We start from the raw sequence: 26,500 nt of genomic DNA, 5'->3' as shown, positions 1-26,500 counted from the left end.
CAGGACTGGCAAAAAAAAAAAGAAAAAGAAACAAAGAAAAGAAAAAATATGCAGTCTTTATAGATCTTGTCACCTGCAGTGTGACAGGTTTCCATAGGTTAAGCAGCAAGATGAAACTCCCCATGAACTACTTCTGGGTAAAGCAAAGCAAACAGAAACTGGTACCTGAACAAGGTCTAAGAATGGCTGCCCTCAAAAGCTCTTGTCAAGGTCATTATACTTGACCTTAATAAGAGCAGACACTGCCTTCAACGTTCCAGAACAGAGCATGATGAGGGGACACACTCCAGCAGCTGTTGTCACTATCCCCAGGACAAACTGCTGAAGCAGATAGGATGCCATTTATCAGGCTCAGTTTAATCAATATGAATGCCAAACCCCAGACAACACACGGAAAACATCCATGGACTCCACAGGGCCAAGACACAGGAGGACTCAGGAGTCATAAACGGTGTAAGCTGCTAGGTCCCAGCCCAGGCCAGCAAGTGGAGATACTCGCCATGGTGAAGGGGTGAGGGGGTCACGGCAGAGAATCGCTCTCCCCAAAGAGGTTGGAAGACATGTTAGGAATAGAGATGTCCTCAGGGAAGTGAAACCATTCCTAAGCAGGCGCACTGAGGAGAGCAGGTGAAAATGACAGGACTCGCCATAGGTCCATGGCCAATTGGCTGAGTGGTCATTCTCTTCAAAAACTAAATCACCTCCTGAGAAAAGGCCTACAGACATCATTGGCACCCACAGCGGGAAAGCTAAGAGCTCACTGGGAAGCAGCCCTGAGTTCCCATCTGGATCCCTGGCTCCCAGTTACCTTTTTAGTGCCTGAGCTCTTAAATAAACAAAAGACAAAATCACCAGATATCTAAGGAAAGCCCTCTATGTGTGAGAAAGACCCAAACAGAATGGGGGGACAGCTCAGCAGTACCCCCAATGTGTGAAGCCTTGGGTTCAACTCTTGAGACCAAAACATAAAAAAAGGAAAAACTAATGGCTCATAAGCTAGGGAGGGTAGGGAAGAAAAAAAATCAATATAAATAGGAACAGAACCGAGGACTGAAAACCAAAAAAGTGATATTTAACGTGATCTTTAATATCTCACATTCATGTGTTAACAATACAATGTTATAAATAAGGAAAAATGAGACAGCAAGTAAAAGGGTAAAAGATGAAAGAAAAACTCAATGAGAGAGCTGGGTGCTGGTGGCTCATGCTTGTAATTCTAGCTACTTGGGAGGCTAAGATCTGAGGATCATAGTTGAAAGCCAGCCAAGCAGGAAAATCTGTGTGACTTTTTTTTTTTTTTTTGTCAGTTGTGGGGCCTGAACACTGGGCCTGGGCGCTGTCCCTCAGCTCCTCAGCTCAAGGCTAGCAGCGCTCTACCACTTGAGAGACAGCACCACTTCCAGCTTTTTTTGCTTATGTGGTGCTGAGGAATCGAACCCAGGGCCACATGCATGCAAGGCAAGCACTCTACCACTGAACTACTTTCCCAGACCCTTGGTGCAACTCTTATCTCCAATTAATCACCAGAAAACAAGAAGTGGCACTGTGGCTCAAAGGGGAGAGCACTAGTCTCGAGCAAAAGAGCTAAGGGACAGCACTTAGGCCTGAATTCAAGCCCCATCACCACCACCACCAACAACAACAAAATTCAATTAGAGCTGGATGTGGTGGCTCACCCCTGTAACCCCAGTTTCTTGGGAGGTGGAGATTGGAAGGATGCGATTTGAGGTCAACCTGGGGCAAAAAGTGAGCCAGACAAAATTTCAACCAATAAGGCTGCTGGGTCCCAGCGAGAAAGCACACGATCCTATCTCAAAAATAAGAAAATAGCAAAATGAAACCCCCCAAATATTGTTAAAAAGGGAGGAAGAAGAGGGAGACAGGTTAAGGAAGAGCAATAAAAATGAAATGAATTAGAAAGAAGCGTATTATACAAGTGTTATAGATATTACAAAGAATATTACATGTTATTTATGCTACTAAGTAAAAAAAAAAAAAGCAACAAAGTACAAAGGGCACGAAGGGCTGGGGATGTGGCTCAGGTGGTTTAGTATCTGTCAGCACCCCTGAGTTCAAATCCCAGTACAAGCACTCACTGTAAAGTTCAATGAGAAGATGGAGGTGTAAACAAACCAGAAAGATCACAAGTGGAACAGATAATAGGAAAAATACGAAAATATTAGTAAGTCAATGTAAAAAAAAAAAGGGGAAATGGCACAAGACATTCCAACCACAGCACTGGGGACCACAAGATAAGGAGGGAACCGCATAGAAATCCCTTCCAACCTAGAATTCCACACCACTGGCTCCCCTCAATCCACAAAGCCAGGATAAAGGCTTTTTCAGACCAGCAAAGTCCAAGGGAAAGAAAACTTTCAGGTTTTTGTTTTAAGCATTATAACATTGTTGGGTTCACTGCTTTATTTTAAATAATATAATTTGCAAACATTTTCACCATTACCTTATTTTAGTCAGCAAGCAAAGAGTGCAGTCTCCATTCTTTGTAATCATAAGTAGACTGTGTCCTTGGTTCCCCATGTACTTTCCCCCAATAAAACAGAATATCAGGATATAAATCCATGAAATAATGACCTTTACTTCTATATAAATGTACTTGAGAACGGCTTTAGAAAGTTATAATGTTGGGCATAGTAAGACAGACAGTGGCATTGCTTGCTGGAAGGTGATAAGCTGAGGCTTACAAAGAAAGAACATTCTAAAGATGTCCAGACCATGTGAGGGAAAGCCAGAACTCCAAGTTATGTGTAGCAGAAGTCTCCTCATGATGCTACCAATCAGATGTCTGTGTAGAATCTACTTTCAGCTTGATGTTCTAACTTTGCTTTTACACATCTGGAGAAACTCTTGCCTCTGAAGTCACTGAAAGCCGTTGCTTATCCCTCGCCCTCCCCTCCCACAGCCCACAGCCCACACAGCTATTTATCGCCCCTCAAGCATCTCAGCACCATAATCCTATCTCCTTCTTAAAAAGCACTGCATTCCCCCAAATCAACACAGATTATAGACTTTAAGAGTCAAAGCAAAAGGCAAATCCTACCCTACTCACCTTATCTTTCAGATAAGGAATAAAGCCAGGCACCAGGGACTCACACCTCTAGTTCTAACCAGTCAGGAGGCTGAGATGTGAGAATCATGGTTCAAAGCCAGCCTGGGCTGAAAAGTCCGTGAGACTAATATCTCCAATAAACCACCCAAAAAAGGCAGAAGTGCAGTTCAAGTGGTAGAGAGTTAGCCTTGAGCAAAAAAGCTCGGGAATAGTGTTCAGGCCCTGAATTCAAGACCCAGGACTGGCACACACATATATAGAAAAAGATAAGGAATAAGAAGGTATGCTGATATGCGGCAGACAAAACTGACTTCGTCTAGAATATTTTACATGTTCACAGTGAGTGAACTCGCAGGCCTAAGGAAAAGCTCTCAGGCTTTTCATCGGCTGTCAGTAGTTCTCTGTATTCCAGAATACATCCTCCCCGAATGTATTACTCAAAAGGTAAGTTTCAAAATATGGAACTTAATCAACACATATTCAACTTCCCTTCTCACCGCTCTTCCAAAGCAAAGAAAGGAACAGCAAGACTGGCTGACACGTGCACATCATACAACCAGTCACACGGTGTGTGTCACTGGATTCGTACCCCTAGCAACTTCATTCTGTCATACCTCAGCAGGCACTGAGTAGGCCCTGAGTGAAGAGATCGCGCAACTGTGCTCCAGGTGACACGTGGTCTAAGCAAGAAGGAAATGGTGTGAAAACTATCTGGCCACTTACTCCACAGTAGCGGTCGCCATTAAAGATCTGCGGTGGCAGAGGGTTGCCCTGAGCAGGCTTCCTTTCGGGGGGCACATTTTTGTACATCCACTGCCTCTGTTCTTCTGACATCGTGATATCCACCTCCTCGAACTCTATCTTGTTGGCTTCCAGAAATCTAACCACATCCTGCTGATTCTTCTTTATCTAAAGAGAGAGGACAAACAAATAAAAGAGAAATGCTTACCTGAAACAGGAAGTATATATATTGCCAAAATGAACCAGCTTAGAATTCTCATTGTCACAGCTGATTGATATAGAGGGAGAAAAGAGAAGAGAGAAGAAAGGGAATGGAGAGATTGGTTGTTTACCAGAGGTCATCACTGAAGAGGATTAAACAAGCTCTAATTCAGTGATTCTACATCTCATCGTCCCAGAGCATGGAGGTTCAGTTCAGACAGAAGGAACAGATGAGATGAGAGATCACCCTAGTTCTCCATGGCCCAGAGTGGCTCCTATCCTACCCCTGCCCCACAGGAAGCTGACATTTACCGTCATGAGAGCTCCCTCTACACAAACCATTGAAACCCATGTAGATCCCATCAGTGATTCACGGGAGCAGCACCGTGTTCATTCCCCTCAGCAGCTGCTGTCAGATATCCCACAGCCATAACCACGATCATGAAAGAATCCTTTCCTCAATCCACAAGAGGAAAATGTCCCCCACTCCTAAGGTGGGAGGGAGCTGCGGGCTGTGCATGTACAGTGAGCAGGGTTGGCTCATGCTTCCGGCTTCAGTCACTGGGGTCCAGGGTGCTCTTGAGGAGATGCCAAAGTGTCTACAGCCTTCAAAGTATCACCTCTCTTCATTTGCTAGTGTGAGTATGCCCTAATTTACACGAGACAACAATACCCAATGTCTTTCATCACATCATGTAACGTTTCCTAAAACAGGCTTGCCTTTAGTAAGTGATTGTGGGTAATGTGAATACAGAACAAAGTTCTTCACATACTAGAAAGGATGGGCCAGTGCTCTGGTTTATCTGCCTCATCCCCTCTTCACCTGCCAACAGCCTACCTCCCAATTCCACGAGCATGGGGATTTGATTTCCATGTACATTTGAGGGAAATAAATATTCAGACTAAAGCAACACCTTTAATTTGTGAGTCTTGATATCTCTCTCGATACGTCTAAATCAAACCCAAGTGGCAAACAGCAGAAATCATTTCTCAGGCCAAGCTGATTTCATCAGGGCCACAGCCATCGGTGTGTGAAGGTGTCCCTGACAACAACACCTTTCCTCCTTGGGCCAGTATCTGAGCATGAAAGTGAATCATGGTCAAGTTTAAGAAGACATCGTAACACTAACAGTATTCAAATGCCAAGGGTAGTTCTTTACCAGCCTGGTGATAAATGTAAATAATATCTCCATTTTAAATGAGGGAGGCATGGCTGTTTGTGTTTCAAAAAGAACACTTCAATACTGTGCAGTTTAGAAAGAAAAAAGGAGACGAAGGCGATGCGAGATGCTTGCTGGGAATTGCTAACACTGTAATAAAAAGCTTCCCAAGGCATATCAGAATGTAAAACATACATATACTGTTTTACGTGTGTGTGTATATATGTATATGTATATATATTAAAATACAGAGAGCTATCCAAAGAGCTATCTCTATAGAGACAGACAAGGCACGCTTTTTAGGGGAAAAATGAAAAGAATTGAGATCAATTTATATTTGTTTTAAAAATATTTCTCAAGATCATGTAAAAAACTAACAAAAGAGGCTGGGACAGTAAGAACTGGGTAAGGACAATAGTTTATTTTCCTTTTTTTTTTTGGACATGTTGTCTTAATATGCAAAAGAGCGAGCAGAAGAAATACACTTTAAGAGATTGGCAGAGAGACTGGCAGCCTCCAAGGTTCCCAGAGAATAGCCATAGGGGGCAGTCCAGGACAGAGTTTATTTCAGTGTATGTTTCTACCTTGTTAGTTCATGCTGGGTTTATATTCTAAGTTCCTCTGTGGTGACAGGGCACAACCCAGAGCATGTTGTTCCTTGCTGGTCTGTATAATGCCTTGCACTAATGAAAGGCTAGATGACTGAGAAGTAGAAATGGGGAGGGGCGGGGGAGCACTAAGACCATAGCAAGTTGCTCAAATTCACAAAGCAGAGACATTTAACTACAAGAAGCAAGTTTTCCCGTGGAATTGTGTCATTAGCACTGGGAAGGAAGATGAATCATGCCCTTAGGAGCTGTTTTTAAGAGCTGCAATGAGGGGCATATCCTGGAACCCTAGGGCCCAGCCAGGGAGTGGCTGCTGGGAGAACCCAGCCTGGGGGTGGGCCCAGGTAAGAGAGGCTTCCTGGCTGGCTACAGGAAACTGCCAGGGGTGCTTTATGTGCTGAGCATGATCTCAGAGTCCAAATAACAATGACAGACACAATCAGTTCCTTTATTTTCCTCATACTTCAATCTGTGTGAAATAAAATACATCTTACAATGAGAAGTTTATAATTTTGTTGAGCAAATACAGAAAAGAGTAAACTGTGTGTCAATTTATCCATAGGTAGAAGGTACTAGCAATTCATGTTTGTTTTTGTTTAAATACACTTAAGAATCCACAGCAGACAATTGTTCCTTGTCTAGTAACCAACTTCCCTTGTTTAGTAACAGAAGTGTGCTTTGTTTAGGAGAGCAATGTACTCAGCTACACAAACTTTTGTTTACCCAGTTGCCTCTGTACTTAGAAGGGATCTGACAATTCTGACAAGAGATGTAAGGCAGAGGGTCCTTAGGAAGGCTCCCATTCATGAACTAAAGACAAAGCCCCAAAGTCAGCAATTGGTGGCTCACCCCTGTAATCCTAGCTACTCAGGAGGCTGAGATTTGAGGATCAAGGTTCAAGGCCAGCCTGGGAAGGAAAGTCTGTGATACTCTCATCTCCAATTAAGCATGAAAAATACTGGGAGTGGAAGCATGGCTCAAGTGGTAGAGTCTAGCCTTAAGGAAAAAAAACTCTGGAACAGTGCTGAGACTTTTGAGTTCAAGCCTCAGGACATACACACACACACACACACACACACACACACACACACACGCCCCTTTGTTCTTGCCCTTCACCTTCCTTCTTTGCAGCCTCGTGGACAGCTGCCTGGAGACACACAAATGATTTCACTAATGTGAAAACAGACAGCATATGCTAAGAATGGTTGAGTAGGTAGCAGGAGTCTGGACCTTTGACCACAATCTGCAGCTGCCACCCTCTCTTTCCTTCAACAGTCTGTTCTAGACTTCCCTATAATAGACAAATACGCCTCTAATAAGTTAAAACCACTTTTTTTTTTTGAGACAGTACTGAGGCTTGAACTCAGGATGTGCACTCTGTCCCTTCGCTCTTTCACTCAAAGCTAGAGCTCTACCATTTGAGCCACAGCCCTATTTCTGGCTTTACAATGGTTAATTGGAACTAAGAATCTCAGGACTTTTCTACCTGGTCTGTCTCTGAACCATGATCCTCAGATCTCAGCCTTCACAGTAGCTAGGATTCTAGGCATTAACCACTAGTGCCTTGCTAAGGTAAGCTACTCTTAGTCCAGATTTCTATAGCTTGTTTCAAAATGTAATTTTAGCTGGTAAAATCCATAATTGTAATTTAATATGTTTAGAGAAATTCTGTATTATGAAGAAGATTTTTCAGTAAGAGTTTTTATTGCACAATAGAGCCTGGAAATTAAAGCTGGAAGCCATAATTTAATCAGTGTCAATGGCTAAACAGAATTTTTGTTATTATTTTCTTTAAGAAGCAAAACCCTTATCATTCAAATGTATATGCATAGTTCCAGGTCAGTCAGGGTTACACAGAAAGCTCTGTCTCTCTCTGTTTCTTTTGTCCTTCTATCTTCCTACCTTTTAAAGATTTGTCTCTTTACCTAAAAAGAAGCTTGCCCACTTTTTGGGAAAGATCACAGATCTTTATTGTTTATTTTCAGGTTCGAAGTTTAGTTCCTACAAGCCACCCCTGAACTCTCCACTGGCCTTTAGTGCATTCCACATGCTTCATGACTTATGCATTTGCTTGTCCATCCCTTCCTCCTAGAATACACTTGGCAGGAGGGCAGGAAGCTTTGCTGGCTCCCCAGCCATAGCACACCAGTGTCTGGTCCTCAGCAGGCACAATATACATCTGCTAATGAGCAGGAGGTGTTTTTCACAAGTATAAGGGCAAGAAGGAACTCTTAGAGGCATTCATTCCACCATTCTTGCCTCTCAGAGGGCCCAGTGACCATGTCACTGACATTTAACTGCCTAAACATTAAAAGTTTACTTAATATCTGTTTCCTTGTTTTTCTCCTCACCTCTCTCTCCACAAAGCCAGTTCTGCAAGTGTAGGGACTGGTACACTCAAGTAGCCTCAATAAATTTAACTGATTACTCTAGATTATCTGTATACATGCGTACACGCCACAGGCAACCTAACCCCCTTGTACAATTAATATGTGCTACTAAGAAGAGTACTTCTTGAAAAAAGGTCACTTTAGCATTGAACATCACTGATTTTTAGTGAACTTCAAAAGAAGCTATTCAAACTGACTTGGAAATCTAATTTAGAAGCCAACCTATCTAAAGGTTAACTGGTCAGTAATGCAAACCAAACACCAGTGTTTCTTAGTCCTAAAGCTGTGTAAATAAATGTAAAAAGCAATGTCTAGGATCCTGTATCTAACTGAAAATAGCACAGGTGCTTCAGAAGAATCCCACCACTAAATGTGGAAAAAACACTTTGTTTCAAACTTTCACAGTGACAAAAACTGTGTATGACTGCATGCTTGAGGTCTTTGATTACTTTTTAAAAACCTATGAACATGATGTAATATTTTGTTTGGAAAGCTGTGTGTGATTGCATTTTAAATTTCAATCTCAATTAATCTTAAAATTATAACAACATAAGGCAGTTTTTTTAAATGATTTTATTAAATTGTTGGTTAACATTTGCAAATTAATGGCAACTGGGAATGAAGCAAATATGTCAGTTGTCTGCCCGATTCTGTTTCTTATTGCTACTGTAGAACCCTGTTTACCCCCTTCCTCCAATTATACGTGGGGAACTTGCAAGCAAGCCCCTCAGCGGTGCCTCCCTGGCCACTGCAGATAAACCTTCTCCTTTCCACTCCAGACCCCGGGGCAGTAGCTGTCTGTGCTGAGCAGCAGAGTTTGCTGACATGGCGTGGACACTCAGTGACCCGTGGAAATTCTAGGAAAGACAGGGGTAGCTTTCCCCAGCAACCTCCTGGTCCCAGTAATCTCGAGGGAGCAGATGAGAAGGCAAGCTAAATAAATTACATCGCACTTGATTTAGCCTTAGCTTCCTACTTCGCAGCAATGACCCCCTAAGTACAACTTGCATACCTCGACTGCCTCAACCAGCTCTTATGGATTAGTTCTTTCCCAGGAGGCTGCCAGTTAACTTATATAATTAAGCAGCCCTGGCCAGATTCCTTCCATAGGCTTCTGGACATGTCTCTTCATGTTTGAATTCCAAGGTGCACAGTTGATATGGCACCCTGGGGCCTTTGGGTTCGCTAGAAAATGAAGAGGCACAATCAGCTTGGGTGAGACAAGCTTCTTTAAAAAGCTGAAACTGAATGTGAGTTAGCTGTGGGAAGCAAGTTTAATTAAAGACAAAGGAGGCACTGAAAGGGAACAATGAGGAAAACACCGGGGTTGTCCTGGTTTTAAACAAGGTCCTGTAGGTAGGTAGCCTTGGGAAATTACTTCACTTCTCTCCCAGACTCAGCCTCTGAATCGGTGAAATGATCCCAGTACCTTTTTCTCAGTTGCATGAGGGAATTAAATAAAAGGCTAAACAGTAAAACATTTGCTCAATTACTTCTTTCTTTAGGATACTTTTCTTTCTCTATTTCATATATGATACATATGACAGACACACACACACACACACACATAGACTTACAGGTACTTTAAAAGACTTTATGTAGGGCTGGGAAGGTAGCTCAGTGGTAGAGCACTTGCCTTGCGTGCATGAGGCCCTGGGTTTGATTCCTCAGCACCACATAAGCTGAAAAAGGCTGAAGTGGCGCTATGGCTCAAGAGGTAGAGTGCTAACCTTGAGCTGAAAAGCTGAGGGACAGCGCCCAGGCCCAGAGTTCAGGCTCCATGACTGACAAAAAAAAAGTAAAAGACTTTATGTATTTGATGCAATAAGGTCTATATTTCATCTACTTTTACACTTCAAACACCAGTTTCTTTTCTGACTTGAGGTAGATATGACACTGGTTAGGGTCTTTTATGTATCACAAATGGAAAAATATCAAAAGGCCACAGAGGAAAGAAAAAAAGAAAAGACAATTTTCTTATGACCTGATAAAATACGTAAAGAGAGGTGCACTGGAGTATGGGAGGCAGAGGGTCTGCAGACAACTCCTCCTCTCAAGTAAAAAGATCTTTCCTTTGTTAAAGACCCCAGGAACTTTCTAGCAATTGAGTAGATACCTCAAAGACAGCTGATTTCATGGTGGATTCTTTATATAATACTTATCCTTCTTGGACATGCTAGGCCATTACGCTGTCCTGAAGTAGATGCAAGTGACAGAAAATGCCCTAGCAGGAGCTGGACTACTTACCCCAAAATATTGAGTGCCTAGAAAGTAATATGAAAAACGCTTCAAGGAGAGCTGAAAATGTAAAGCCCAGATTTTTCCTGATCATCCTTGTAGCTGCTACAGCCACGTGACCCTATCAGGCCAGTGACTGGGCCCACAGCAGACAGATGACGATGCCAGGGCTTCTGGCCCGGGCCTTCCTGCCCACCTTGCCAGAGCCCACGGCGAGAGCTAGCGGAGGAGGGCAGCTTTTGCACCTGGCAAACAGGCATGAGAAAAAGAAAAGACTCCCAGAAACACCGTCCTGAATGAAGATCAGCCTTCAGACACGAGAAGAACCCACGGTGCTTGAAAAACAGTGTGCATTTTCAAGGAACTTCATAGGTGGCAAATTAAAACAATTCCAGGTTAATGATCTCAGTGGGAAGGCAGGCTGTGGCTTTCTCCTATGTGTTAGCACAGTTTTGGTACCTGCCAGACACTCATGCTTGTGTTAAATATGACTGAGCTTCAATAAATACTTCTATTTTTGTTTTAATTCAGTCAACACTTTTCATCCCGTTCTCTCAATGGACATGCACTTGTTTCTTTTTCTCCATATTTGTAATGCCAAATCAACCTTTCACCTTGAAAATTTTTAATTAAAAGAAAACAATTTCATCATCCTGTAGTGTTTGTTTTTCATATTACTTTCTAGGCATTCAATGTTGGAAATACACTTCATAGAGTTGCTATAATAAACCATGCTGTGGGAAGGGATGTTTCAATGCATTACAAATATTTTCTGTTCTTGTAATCATCATAACCACATTGCATGCATCCATTCTATTATTTATGTTAATGTATTAGAACAGTATCTTAACATCAGAATCCAAGTGTGTTTTAAATAAGTTTCTTAAAAAAGTTAAGTGTCCCAAATTTGCTGCAGTTTGTGTGTGTTTCTGATAATGGTTATCAGCAGTGGGTTACACAGCAGCTGTTAAAATACACAGACTTTTATATACACTTCTCCTTGATTTGTCTGTTCAAGGCAAAGATAATATCTTGTCAAGTCATTTTCCTGTTCATGGCAAGCATTTTACAAAGTAGATTTTTAAAAAATGTTTGCTATTATGTTGTTACTGAAAACAATACTGTCATCTATAAAAACTGTCACCATAAATATCGAGACACGTTTCCTAAAACTCACATGAATTATTTCTCTGTCTTTTAATGTAAAAATGCAATCGTCTTTAGCTGACTTATTGGAATAGCCAAAGGACACTAGGGAAGATAATATAATTTTAAGCATGGATACCACAACCACCATTGCATGACTACTGAATGGAGATCAGACGTGACTGTCATTGTTCTTTAATTCTAATGTTGATTTTCCATTTGTGTCTCTGTAGTTTTGTAAATTTTTTTCAGCAATGACACAGTTAAAAGTAAACCTTTAAATTATAATACTCATCATTAGCACACATTATTCTCACTAAAAGTATTTATTGATGAGGAAAAGAAGACCCTTTACCATCAAAACTTAAAACTAATGATACTGGTTCAACTTTATTCCATCATTAGAATTGTTATTTTGTACCATCTTAGATGAGCATGTATTGGTACAGTAAACTGTGCATATTTTTGTGTCATCACGAGAGCTATTACAACTGGCAGTCAGTATTAAAGCAATGATATTGTCCCAACTTTAAACTCCAGTTCAACAGAGGATTGGCCCTCTGAAACACACATGAGTAAAAACAAGTTTCCCTGTGAATATGGGGAGAATACTACGTTCCCTGAGGCTTTCTTCTCCATCCAGGCTTAGCTAACCAGCCACACATCCAACACAGCCAGACAGTAGGCCCAAGCAGGTTAGAAGTGATGAAGACAGAAAAGAGGCTCCTAGGGCTTTGATCCAGACCACTGTACACAGGACTGTCATCAGAAGAATGCAATTCAGTGGCTTTCTCTATGTGGTCCAAACCCAGGACCAAACAGGTGCTGTTCATTTTGGTGACCCTTTTCACGTTCCCATCTCTATCTCATACAGTAGCTGAGAAAAGGAATTCTCCAGTTCAGCTGAGAAAATGAGGCAGGAGAGCAAGAGAACTCAGTTTTCAGTAGCAACCTAACAATAGAGAACTCAGCTGGTGATGGAGACTGTTGAACAAATGTCCCAGGGCAATCCCCAGGGATTTAGAAAGTCTGCCCAGGAATTTTTGTTTTGTCGGTCGTGGGGCCTGAACTCTGGGCCTGGGCGCTGTCCCTCAGCTTTTCAGCTCAAGGCTAGCGCTCTACCATGAGCCATAGAGCCACTTCCGGCCTTTTCTGCTTATGTGATACTGAGGAATCGAACCCAGGGACTCATGCATGCAAGGCAAGCATTCTACCACTGAGCCACCTTCCCAGCCCCCTGTACAGCTATTTTTAAAGTCATTATCTGCTTCAGGTCAACACCTCTTGTATTTTCAGTTATACCCCATTGTCTTCTCTTTCAATACCACAGATGAAAATCAACAAGTTAAGATGTAATGAAACCCAATCACTTTTAGTTCCTGGGTTGAAACTTGGTCAGCTTATGGTCATGTTTGTGTTTAAAGGAATATTTCTGAACACACCAAGGCTTCATTACTCACCCTTGCCAGGGGCTGAATGTTTCTCCTATGAACTTCACTCTCATCCACCATTAATAAAAGTATCTCCCATCTATATTTTCTGACTGGGAATCAGTGTTTTCTCAATAGCTTAGTAAGCAATTCCCTTCCTGTCCCGGATCATAGGTTATGGGAACACTATTTGCTTCTAATTCTTGGTGTGACTTAAAAATAGCTAGGTTGGAAAACACTAGAACTGGATCAAAATTAAAAAGATAAACAAAACTTTTTGAAAGTATGTATCACTGTCTAATTTCACATAATTGCTTGATCTCAGGTATGTGACCAACCCATGGAGATGGAGAAACATGGGTGGCCTCTTCCTCCAACCACTCACTCCTCTGGGAGCTGACCATGTGAGCATCCAGTCCACACACCCCTGGGCCTCAGTCTGGAGGGGTCAGAAGAGCTGTTCAAGTACCTGCTGATGATCTACCTTCCCACTCCTGTCATGCCAACTGTGCCCCAACTACTTCCTCTACCGATGGTACATTAAACTACTTTTAGTCTGTGTTTCTGAAAAACAAAATCCCGTATTTCTTTACAATCTAAAGCCACAATAAGACATTAGCAGGACCACAGAAGGAAAGATGTGGGTGGGCGGATTTTTTTATACTGTTTTTACATTTCCTGTCAAGATTACATGTTTGCTTCCTCAAAAAAAAAAAAAATGTCAGCCAAGCATAAAATAGGAATTTAGGATGTCTCTCTTTGCTGACATTTTCTCTGCAGATTATATACAACTCCTCACACATGTGTTTCCTGTTAATTAGAGGATGCTTTGTAGAAAAGCTGTTCCCACAAAACTTGCTATCAGAGTCACACCCCTGCAGTGAGGGGAAAGTCGGGCTGCAGCAGCACTTTCTGTATACCCCAGTTACAGGGCTTCAGTCACGGGCAGTTCTGGGGTCAGAGGCCCTTCCTCCACAGCAGGGTGTTTCAGAAAACTTTGTTCCCAATGGTGTGAAAAGTGACTTAGAACATGTATAACAATGACTAGTTACATTTGAAAAATGACTTTGAGAAGAGCAGATCATACTTGTTATAATGTGTAATGAGATAGTATAATTAGTTTAATGTCCATAGCAGGCATAGTTATGTCTAAGAGCAAGTCTGGGTGCTCTTACTTGCATTGTAGAGACCAGGAGCCTTTCTTGGGTTGACCACATCATTAGCATTCTCCTCCCCACCTGAACTGTGATGTAATGTCAGTGTGATGTCATCTTCCTCTTCTTTCTTCCTCTTCTTCTTCTTCCTCTTCCTTACCCCTCCCTCCTCTTCCTCTTCTTCCTCTTTTCTTCTACCTTCCCCTCTTCTTCCCTTTCCTCTCTTCATTCTTCTGAGGCAGGGTCTCACTTTGTAGCCCTGACAGGCCATAAACTAAAGGTCCTCCTGCCTCAGCCTTCTCACTACTGGAGTTATAGGTATGAACCATTACACCTGGTTAGTATATACTGACTACTGAAAATTATAAGTAACGGGACTTAATACTCAGTGTTGACTCCATGCTATACAACTGTTCCTGGGAGCTTTCATATCTGTCTCAAATTGTGACAGGCCCTTGCTTTTCCACAGATGACCCTAACTCCTGCATTCCAGACCAGATAACCTCTGATTTGAAGGGTGCTCAATTCTGTTCTCTACCTCAGATTTCTATCTTCAGCCATAGAACTGTCTACTCCATCTTGCTGGGCACTGATTGCTCATGCCTGTAATCTTAGCTACTCAGGAGGCTGATATCTGAGGGTCATGGTTCAAAGCCAGCCTGGCAGGAAAGTCTGTGAGACTCTTACCTCCAATAAACTACCCAGAAAAAGCTAGAAGTGTTGCTGTGGCTCAAGAGGTAGAACGCAGCCTTGAGCAAAGAAAGGCTCAAAGACAGGGCCCGGGCCCTGAGTTCAAGCCCTAGGACTGTGAAAGAAAAGAAAAATAAAGTGAAGAAATTAAAAATAACTAAGAAGGATAAGTTGAGAGAGTATGACACAGCAGAAAGAAAACCCAAAATCTCTTTTAAATGCAGACCCAAATTCCATAAACTCTCCACAAGGGCCTGCAAGGCTTTGGGATATGCTAGGTGGACAGGCCGGGTCTGTGTCGTCTATCGAGGCTTGCCAAGCAAGCACAGTGAACGGGGCGTAACAGAGGCCTCCAGGGCAAGCCACCCACAAGTCAGGCAGACCCTCTGTGAGGAAGGGAGGAAGAAGCGCCTACACTGTAAAAGCAAAGAACAAAAGCACCAGAAACATACAAAGGAGCACAAAACAAATAGTTCCTAGGAGGAGGAGGAGAAGTCTCCAGTATGATAACAGAAGATGGAAAGGAGTCGCAGAGGGCAAAAGACGTCACAATGTGGGGGATAGAATGAGGAGTCACAAAGCTACTGTGTGAACTGCAGATTGGTGCTTTCTATGTAATCAAAGCTCACCTCGCTTCCTCTGAATACAAATGCATGGTTCTATTTCATTGTACACTGTTTTTAGGTTAGGAATCTTCCTAATACATATCATGTAAGTTCCTGTATTGTTAAATCAAGAATATCAAACCACAACATCCACTGCTGTATTTTTCTGAGGAGCTTGGCATGGTAAGTCCACTTACACACGAGTCTGCTGCTCCATTTCCAAACTGACACCAAAACCGTGCTTCTAAAACTCTGTGGAATTACCTAACTCATTAAAGTCTGGGTGAGTTCATTCAGGTACACACACACACACACACACACACACACACACACACACACACACACACACACACACACACACACACACCTCTGCAGGACACACAGTGAACTGCCAACTGTCAATCATTGGCTCCTTTCAAGGTCTTCAGGTTCATTCCACATAGAAACTCTGGAAGTCTAGTATCTTATAAGTAATAATGTAATGAAATTATCTTATGTGTTTGTGTGTATGAGCTGGGGCTTGAACTCAGGGTCAGGTTACTGTCCATCAGCTTTTGTGCTCAAGGCTAGTGCTCTACCACTTGAGCAACAGATCCATTTCTGCCTTTTTGTTTGCTAACTGGAAATAAGAATCTCAGGAACTTTCCTGCGCCTCTGGCTTCAAACCATGATCCTCAGATCTCAGCCTCTTGAGTAACACAGATAACAGATGAGCCACTGGTGCCAGCTGGAATTACCTTGATAACAGATAGGCAGTGATCACACAGCCCTTCTGTCTCCAAAGCAGACCAACTCCATTCCTGTTCCTCTTGTTCCTCTCTGGTGTGCTCATAAACTCAGGTTGTGTGTGTGTGTGTGTGAGAGAGAGAGACAGACAGAGATGGAAATTAGAAAATGGCATTTCTCTTGCATCTACACAATAAAATAGTACAAGTCAAATTCTCTAAAAGGAACCCAGGAGACTGAAAAGATAAGCAGAACCAGCTGTGACCTCAAAGAACTTAGAAGTTGAAGAACCACACAGGGGGACAGAAGTGAAGCCCCGGAGAGCAAGGGGGCAGGCATGTGGGGAGGGGTGTGGAGGGAGAGCAAAGGAGAGGGGAAGTGAGGAAAGCCTCACTGGGACATGGTGAGCACTGGCTTTGAAGAGAGGCGGGAATGGAACTAGTCCCAGTACAGGGAAGCTCAGACAATGAGAGAAAGCACAGGAAGCCAAGCCTGGTGTATTTATATAGCAACCAAAAGAACCGCGAGAAATGCTGCAGAGGTAGGCTAGAGGCAGATCACACAGCGCTCAAATGCCAGGACCGTTAGGCCTGCAGCTAAAGCTAGATGCTCTGAAAGGCCAGGAAGGTTTTCATCCACATACAAACTTAGCTCTTGTTAACTCAGTGGTGGGGCTCTCTCTTTGTTCTTCTAATGGAAAAACAGTGCAAAAGATGTATTATTAATCAAGCCTTCACTGTTAATTATCTCCAGAACCAAGCTCACTATGAAAACATGACTGAGGTGCTAAACACTGAATACCTGTTTGTCTTGTTTTCAAACTATAGATATCGGTGAAAGTGGAAGCAGGAGTCTCACCTGGCCTGGCTCCGAGGAAACTTCCCCTCCAGGTTTTCAAGGCAGCTCTGGCGGGGGATCTAATGACCTCAGAGGGGCAGCTGTGAGATTAGTGACCCACACCAAGCACAGGAAATAGTTACTTTTATCCCCCTAAAACTAAGCCTCACAGGAAGTGGAAAGTTCAAATGTCCTCAGGAGACAGTCGGCATAGAGCAGTAAAACCAACAAGCACTCATAACCATTAGGGTTATCACTGCCTTCCTTTCACATGACGACTTTTCCCACAGTCCCATCCTTGCTGAGGTATACACATCACCTCGTGTTTTCCTACTTGAGACATTACATGCCCAAACCACCTTCAATGATCAAGAAAAATGTGTATGCAATTAAAAAAACAGCCCTCAGCTGGAAAAATGTGGAGCTATAGAACCCCAAGGTGTAAGCCCTTAGGGAGGGAAGAGGGGTCCACTATACCATGGCTCAGCTCTGGTAATCTGCCACACTTCAGGATGGAGGAAGGTTCCAGAAACATCTCAGGGAAGAGGGAAATCAGATTATGCTTGTATATGAGATAGCTATCTCCCAGGATTGAAAACAGATTTGTTCAAAAACTAAAACATTGTGCTTACTAAGAGAGACAGAGAGAGAGACAGAGGCAGAGAGAGAGCGAGAGAGTGAGACAGTGAGAGAGCAAGAGAGAGAGAGAGAGAGGTTTTTCAGACTCTACAACCAGATTGTGACTTCTCTACACTAACTCCCATAAACAATGTAAGCTTGGGTCTTCCTAAGGCTGTGTTCCATCTGACTCAGAATCTATTATCTGATTATCAGAACAAATTTTTTTTCTTAATTGAATGTCATAGCTCATTTAAAATTGAACAATTACAAAGGCCAGAAAGTGACTGCTCCTAACAGCTGCCGTTTCAGGGTGCTTCAGTGACTCTGCAAATGGGGACTTGTGGGATCCTGAGACTGCAGGATTTGCCCCGCCTCCTTGTGCGTTAGGGAAGTGTAATTCAAAACCATGTCTTCCTTCTCCATGTTTATCCCACCTATCACCTCACTTGGATCACATCCAGCCCTTCTATCTCCAAAGTTTATGAGGCTTTGAGGGGAAATTACACATAAAGAATCAAATGTAAGAAAGGGAGGTGCCTGACAAACACACAATGTCAACAATCTTACAACAGTGTCACTGGACAGGTGAAGTTAATGAACAACAGCTTTGCTGATCACCGATGTGGGCTTCCTGCCTTGGCACCTACATGTGTTGGCTGTATCTTTCCCTTCACAGGCCGTCTAAGCTCTGACGGGTCCTCCAATCGCCAACAGCCTGCTCCCCACATTCTGCCCCCTCTCTTGCTTGAACTCCTGCTGTGGGTGTGGCAGGACACTGATAAACTCCTTCTATCCCCACAACACAACACTTGTTTTGTGGAATAGAAAATGGGATGTTAGCCCGTGGAGATCAGTGCTTTCTCCCAGGAAATCCAGGGGTTCAAAGTACACACAACATCCCCACTGCCATCTCCCGTTGCACCAGTGGGCTCCATCCTTGACCTCATGGCTGGGTCATAGACAGTCAGGCTAACCAGGTCACTCCCTCGTTACCCTGCTGCCCTCCCAGCCCGTGTACTTCCTCCAGTTTAACTCATCAAGGCAGCTGCGCCCAACTCCACTGCACGTGCATTACACAGTCTCTTCAGAGCACCACCGAGAACCATTTCCCTTTAATCTCACATTTGTTTCTCTGGAACACAGCTGATAGGAAGAGGAAGGCAGCAATCTGGGCACCTAGACTTTGTGGGTTCTATGATAAGGCAAGTTATTTGAAGTTTTAGTTCCTTTCTAATACAGATGGGGGAAAATAAGAATAGCTACTATACTGTTACTTTGAGGAATACGAGTAGAAACAAAAAGCATATGACATAAGTGTGATCCTATTTAATTATAATTTTTTATTATTAAATATTAGCTTTTTGCTTCAAGCCATATTGCCTTTAGTTATTTCCCAGTCTCTGCAAAAGCACAGCCTTTGCCTTCATCTACCCTGAGGGAACAGTGCCTACAATTAACTACCTGCCCAACAGCCCAGTGGGAACTGGAAGTGCTCCTCAGTAATCCCATACCCCTTTTGTAACTGGGGCGCACGCGCTGTTATTCTGGCCTGCTTGATGGGTCAGCACACCCGAGTTCTCATTGGTTTTTAGTCAGGGACTTCCCTGATCGGCACTGTGGGATAATGGAAAAGCACAGGACACAAGATTAAATGACAAGTGTTAGAAATTAGGTTCTACCTATAAACTGAATGATGCTTGTATGATATATAGCCATGCTGTGCCTTAATGCTCTCATTGAGAGGATTAAATAATGGGCTGGAAAATTCCTACCACATTCCTGGGGCAAGGGCAGGCAATCACAACTATTGTCCATGTTCCAAGGCTTAATACCCGTTCAGTCACCTTTCTGTCCTATCAACTGCCTCTGAAAACCTCCACCTCTTGTACCATCATGCAGTGCCTACCTGTCAGATCTGAGAGCATTCACACTTCCCAGCAGGGATTCTGGAAATTGCCACTCCTCTTCACTAAATACAGAAATCCAGGCCCTTCTCCATTACCCAAACCCTCAGTTTGGGCTATGAGACAGAGAGACTTTGCAGAGGATATCAGTTCAACTTAAAGAGTCTCATGTTCCTTGTCCCTGTTAGTTAAAGACTCAAAATAGTCTACAGTCAGTTCCACAAATCTAAAGATGGTCAAAGACACAAATGACAAGTGTGAGGCATAAGCCTCTGGGGCCTGAGCAGGCCCAAGTAATCAATCAGGCTTATTCCGGCTGATCCCAGACAAGGCTCCAAACCTCTCTCTCCGCTCTCCAGGCACCAAATGCCCATCAGTCAGAGCTGTCATCTGGGACGATATCTATCTGTAAGTTTAGAAAACCTTAAATCAAGCCAGAGCTCCAAAACCAGATACTGTGTGCAGCAAAGGATATGACTATTTGCATGGTGTTAGGCACAGTACAGGCAGGGAATAACTATAGGAGAATGACTCACAACCAACCTGCTGGGTACCTACAAAATGTCCACAAACTACAGTCAAATGCTAAATGGTATGTTCAGGGAATGATACATCCAACTTGTACTGTTCTTAATTTACATTTCAATTAAAAACCAAACAACTTTCCACATTTACCAAAATCTCTCCTAAAATTATACCACAACGCATTCTCAGTGTATTAGTCTTATGTATTGTACCTCTGTTTTTGGATAAAGATCTTACACAGTTCAAAGCCATGGTATTTTATTATTGCTAGTCTAAGTAACTACTACTAAAGAAAGATGATATGATAGGAATACTATGTTGCCTTGAGCTGTTAAAAAGCGCCAATCATTTATTCTTCATTCAAATCTCATAGCAATGTATACGTAAGGTACCATTCCTACTCCTTTTACAATTGAAGAGACCTGCCTAAGGTACTGCCTTCATCAGTGGTAGAAACAGTATTCGAACTCAGCCCCTGCCTTAACCATGACATGCACTGACCTCCAATATGGCCACAGGTAACTACGGGGGCTGGTAGTAATCATTATCTTCATCTATATTGCTTATGAACTCCATGACCTTTAACAATAAAACTATTTTTTTACAAATGGGTGAGATGTACATGTCTTTTGCTTAGTGTCGGCTGTTCCCTCCCTCCAACACTGCCCTTGAGTTGCTTAGCTCACTTTCATCCATGTCCAGTGCAGCTGATGGGCCCCTCTACTGTATTTTTTCACCATTTTCCACTGATTGTGTTCTGCTCCCACCTTTCCTCAGATGTGCATGTGTACACCAGATATGAGATAAAAAATATAGAGTCATCTAAAAAAACGATAGGACCAATTAAGAAGTCCTTTGTTTCCTTGTCTTTGGGATTTTTTTTCAGTATGACTATTATTTTATATATAAATGAAGAGGTGCTTGGGTATTGCAATTTGTTGCTTTTCTTAATTCCCATTTCCTCTTTGGGTCTATTTACTTGCTGTAATCTACAAGGGAATGCCATGAATAAGTAAGATCACAGAAGAAAAACTAAACCAATAGCAATGCCGGCTGCTGCTGTTGTTTTGGGTTTTCTGTTTGGCTTTGTTCTGCTTTTAATAGTGGCTTCGTATTCAGCAATAGCAGCTGCCTTGTCTGGCATTTACCAAATACCAGTAGCCTGACATGTACAGCATGCTACCTATGTGGTAACAGTCCTGTGCTCCCAGAGCCACTAGATCTATCCAAGGTGACAGAAACGTATCTGCATAGTTTGGCTATCACCCATCAGGAAATGGAAAGCACATCTGGGAGCCAGGAGAACCTTATTCATCAGCCAATTATGCTTTGGACTCTCTAGCAGAGCTGGCAGAGCCCACGGGGCCCAGGGTGAAGCTGACACACCCCAATGCTCACCTCACCATGCTGCTTCCTTTTGGGGGTCAGTTCCAGGAAATCACACCCTGGATTCTACCAAATACTGATACCACCCCAAACAGCCAGATGCCTTTGGGAATCAGCTGTCAACAGCAACAGAGGTAGAGGAGGCCCACCAACCTGTAAATCTCCTGAGGCTGCACAAGCTCTCAGCCTACACCTGGCACCCAAGTTCAGCTTTCTGACCTACGGCAAAGCTGTCCTGAATCCAGAAAGGAAACAGCCAACTAAATGCTTTTTCTAGGCCATTTTTTTAAGTTTGGGGGAAAAATGAAATATACAAAAATATATAAAAATGTACAATAATAACTCTCCAATTACCACCGTCCAGTTTCTAAAAACTAGCCAGTGCTTATAAGACAAGCTCAGGGCCTATTCAGGGCAGGAGACAGAAGAGAAGCTGTAATGCCTTAGACCTTTCACTTGCCAGCTAGTTTAGGCTTTTAATCTCATGCTCTTCCTCTCCCCTCCCCAGCTTCTCCAGCTACTCCAGTCCTTCTCCTGACAAACCAGGCAATAGTATATGCTGGCCACTCTTAAAAGAACAACACTAAACATCAAGTTTCAATGACATGCTCTTAAGCTACAGCTAGAAAAAGGACCCAAAATGACAACTGTAAATAATCAGAAGTAGAATGTCTTCCTGAAATGTTAATTTGCTACTTCACATGTGTATTAATCCTCTTTCCATTGCTATAACAAAATACCCGAGGCTAGGCAATGTAAAAAGAAAGAAATGAGGCTTGCTTATTATTAGCTCATAAGTTTTGAGACTGGAAGTCCAGCTTTGGAGCTGCTGCTCAGTTCATCCCCGGTGAGGGTCCCTTGGTGCCACCGCATCACAGTATAACACCGAAGAGATCACATGGTAAGAAGGGAAGCTAAAGTAGGGAGGGGGGAGCTTCCTCTTTAATAACAAACCACTCCCTCAGGAACTAACTGGGGACCCACACAGCTACCTCAGTCTTTTCCCAAAGACCTCATTCCTTCCCAACGTCCTTACCCCAAAGGGTGGCCCACCTATGGGAACCTTTGGGGGATAAACCACAGCAGCAAGAAAAAAAAAAGTTGAGTTACTCAAGAGACGGAGATCAGGACGGTGGTTCATAGCTATGCCTTGTATAAAAAAGTTCATGAGCTTCTGTCTCAGAGAATAAAAAAGCTGGGTTTGTGCAGGCCCATCACCCCATCTGTGCAGTAAGTATAAACAGGAACACAGAACTCCAGGCCAGCTGTGCAAAATGCAAGACTCTACCTGAAAATAAATGAAGCACAAAGAGCTAGCAGCGTGTCTCAAGAGGCAGAGTACCCACCTGGCAAATGCAAGGCCCTGAGTTTTAATCAAACCTAAGTATTATATATTTAAAAAAAATTAGGCCCAGCACTGGTTACTTATGTCTATAATCTCTGCTATTCAGGAGGCTAAGATAAGGAAGAGAAAGGTTTCAAGTCAGTCTATGCAGAAAATTCTATGAGACTCCAAATAAGCAACAAAAACTTGGGCCAGAGGCATGGCTCAAGCAGTAGAGCACCAACTAAGCACACTCAAGGCCACAGGTCAGCTCATTTCAGATCCCTCTATGTGAAAGGGCAGTAACTCCATTGCATGTGACAGCAAAGATCTAGTGAGCTAAAGATCCAAAGACCACTGTTATCCTCAGTTCAAACCACAATACTGGTAAAGACAAAGGGGGGGGGAGGGAGTTGGGGGAGGGAGGAAAGGAAGAAGAAAGGGAGAGACAGGAGGGAGAGAGAGAGAGAAATAAAGGGAGGGAGGCACTGAGGGAGAAAGGGAGAGAAATGGAAGGAGGGAAGGAGGAAAGGAAGGAAAGGGAGAGAGAGAATGAGAACCAGAAAATAAAAAAAGAAGGTTTGGGAGAGTCACACAGTTACACATTCCTGCCTGCAGTGTGGAAACTACCTTGCATTTCATGTCATAAATTATTTATTTATTCAAAATTTATTTTCTCCAAATGGATTAACATGCCTACTATTTAAAGTTCCAAATGTAAGTGGCTAAAAAGCCCATGATTCCATTAAGGAATCCACACCCTCTGTTATAGCTATATTTACAGGTTTCAATCAAATTTGAGAAATAGGGAAATGTATTAGAGAAATAGAGGCAAGTACTGATAAATCTCTCTTTGTAGCAACAGACCTTAGAGAAGCTATATAATTTGCTATTTAGCTGCTGACTTTAAGATTTAAGTAATCTGCCTTCTGTTTTTGCCAACTAAAGGAGGGAAATTCCATTAATTTGTCTTTTTTTATTTCAACCCAGACAGTGCATGCTGTTATGGGTTCAATTATGTCCCCCAGAAGATAAAGGCAGTCCTGGCCTTCGGTATTTGTGGACCTTAAAGAGGACCTATGTAAGATGAGCCCATAAGTGCAGGCCCTCCTTCAATAATGACTGTGCCCTCATAAGCGGGAAATATGGACAGATAGACACAGTCAATCAATCAATCAAGGTCTGGTCAGTGGCCAGAAGGGCACCAGCAGTGAGGAGATGTGCATGGAACAGACTCAACCTCTCGGCCCTCACCTTGACTTGGATTAGCTTCCATAGCCAGGTGACACAATTCTGTTACTGAAGGAGCACCGTGTGGGGGGGTTTGTTGACAGCAGTTCTAGAAAACAAGTGTGTGTGCCCTCTCAGCCTCCCCTTCCATCATATCCGCACCCCTGTCTCTGGTCTCCAAGGTCACTTCCTCAACGCTCTGACTGCAAAGCTCCACACTTTCCTCCCGGTGCCCTGACCAGAAGAAGCGCTGGGGTGTGGTGCACTGTGGGAACCGACCTGAACTCTACAAGACATCAAACATCCATGATGGACTCAGTCCCCAGGGATTGGACTCTGCTCTCACAGCTCTAGAACCACAGGTCAGTTCACTTCAGCCTCCCATGTGTGCCAAGGCAGGAAGTCACTCCCTTAGTGTGACAATAAAGATCCCACAGACCACTGCCATCCTCTCTCATAGTTCCTTGTGGCATTAGACATCTAAGGAAATAATCTACTTTCACACACCCACATCCCAACTTTAACTGCATTGGAATTATTGTTCCTGGCATCCTTACACAGAAATTTACACTGAATACACTCTATGGAGAAGCAACAGCTTGACTGGTAATTTCATGCTTAGCATGATAATCACACAAAGCAGTAGGCATCCATTTTACAGCTGCAAAGAGCAGAACAACTTTTAAGCCCTTCATATCTGCCCTTACTCACAAGCCTGAACAAGCTCCACATTTCCCAGCTGGGCTCCCAATTTCTCTCTCTTTTACTCGCAATGACAATGGCTCTCCAACATCCAGGATGTACTGCTGTCCAATCTGTGTCCTACCCATGACAGTCACCCAAGTCAACATCAGTCCTTCAACTTCCTTGATTAAATCCTATGCATGATTAAATGGTTTATGATGGACGGAGTCAACCCCTGTGCCAGGAGACAGAGTCCGTATCTGTTTTCCTTACCATCCAGACACCTAGCACCTAAGGTCACAACAACGGAGAGCCTGCTACTTAGCTTCCAATGAGTGTCTGGCAAACACATAAATCAGTTACTGCACAAAGGAATTCATGGATGAAGGAACTTGCGAATGAATGCATGCAGGAATCTGGACTCTAATAACACCATAGCTCTGCACCAACTGCATACATGACTTAAGAGTGAGCCATTTAATCTCTGTGCCCAATGTTCCTTTCCATAACCCTAGGTAGCTGGATTTCATTGGAGGGGGGGGAGAAAAAGAGGGAGAGAGAAAAGAGAGAGAGAGAGAGCCCACCAGGTGATACACACACCCATACACATACAAGTAGCTCCCCGCCTATAATCCTAGCAACTCAGGAGGCTGAGATCTGAGGACTGCAGTTCAAAGGTAGCCTGAGCAGAGAATTCCATGAGACTCTTCCTTGCAACTAGCCAGCAAAATGCCAGACTTGGAGGGGTGATTCAAGTGCAAGAGCACTAGGCTTGAGTGAAAAAGCTCAGGAGTAGTTTCCAGACTCTGAGTTCAAGCCCAGCACCTGCAAAAAGGGGGGAAGGTGGGGGAAGAGAGAGGAAGGCAGGGGAAGGGAGAGGAGGACAGGGGAAGGGAGAGAAGGACAGGGGAGCTGTGTATTTCCTTCCAACTCTAGTTGTGCCCAGGAACTTTAATGAAAGTTAAAAGACTTCATTATTTGTTTTTTGAAATAAGTAGGAAGAAGAAAACTTCTGAAGCCCCTACCAGGCATCCTCCTCTGCCAGACAGCACCTTGGTTGGTGAAGGAATAAAGGTTCCCAAACAGCAGATAAGCTGCAGATAGTGGAAGACAGCCCTGCAGCACTGGACACCATGGAGTTTGCTGTCATGGGCTTCCTGCCTGAGAAGAGGACAACGGGGCCTCCACCTCCGCTACATCCCTTTCCACCTGCGCTCCCCACTTCCCAGACTGCACAAAAAGGGTTCACAAACTCTCCTAGGCTCACATCTATCTCAATCCTGGCTGATATCAGCCTAAAGCTCCCATGTGCATTTTATGCATTTTTATGCATTTTATGACTTCTAGCATATTTCTTCCTTATCTGGCACCCGGCAATGTTAAGGCACCCCTCACCCCTCAGCTGCCTGCATTGTTTCTAGGTCTACTAAGAATGTCACGGAAAGAGGCACCTGACCTTGGGTTACATGTTGACTTTTAAAGGTAAAACCATTAATGCTGGTTTTACCTGTCCTCTTACCACCCCCACTTGAGTCCGGGAGTTGCTTAAGGAACCAAGCTCTCCAATCTCATCCAGTTCTCCTTAAGACCAAGAACAGAGCTAGGTAAGAGCAGAGGCTTAGAAAATGCCATTGAATGAACAAATGAATGAAATGAATGATTCTCATGTTTAAAAACTACAAGATGACTCTGATGACTCATGCCTGTAATCCTAACTACTTAGGAGGCTGAGATCTGAGGATCACAGATGAGGAAGGGAAGGGAAAGAAGGGAATGGGAGGGAAGGGAAGGGGAGGGAAGGGAAGGGAAGGGAAGGGAAGGGAAGGGAAGGGA

At 43.3% G+C, this 26,500-nt stretch overlaps 1 protein-coding gene across 1 annotated transcript in view; it reads right to left on the bottom strand.

Annotated features, from left to right (window-relative positions):
- The window catches only part of Sh3bgrl2 (SH3 domain binding glutamate-rich protein like 2), a 46,676-nt gene that overhangs the window by 16,704 nt on the left and 3,472 nt on the right, over positions 1-26,500 (bottom strand). The window contains exon 2 of the mRNA XM_013032277.1: positions 3,791-3,976. Within this exon, the coding sequence (XP_012887731.1) occupies positions 3,791-3,976 (186 nt within the window). The remainder of the gene's footprint in view (positions 1-3,790; positions 3,977-26,500) is intronic.

This window comes from Dipodomys ordii, unplaced genomic scaffold (genome assembly GCF_000151885.1).
Source record: "Dipodomys ordii isolate 6190 unplaced genomic scaffold, Dord_2.0 Scaffold152, whole genome shotgun sequence".
Lineage (NCBI taxonomy): Eukaryota > Metazoa > Chordata > Mammalia > Rodentia > Heteromyidae > Dipodomys > Dipodomys ordii.
Note: the sequence above shows the minus strand (reverse complement) of the source record. Positions and strands in the feature narration are given on the sequence as shown.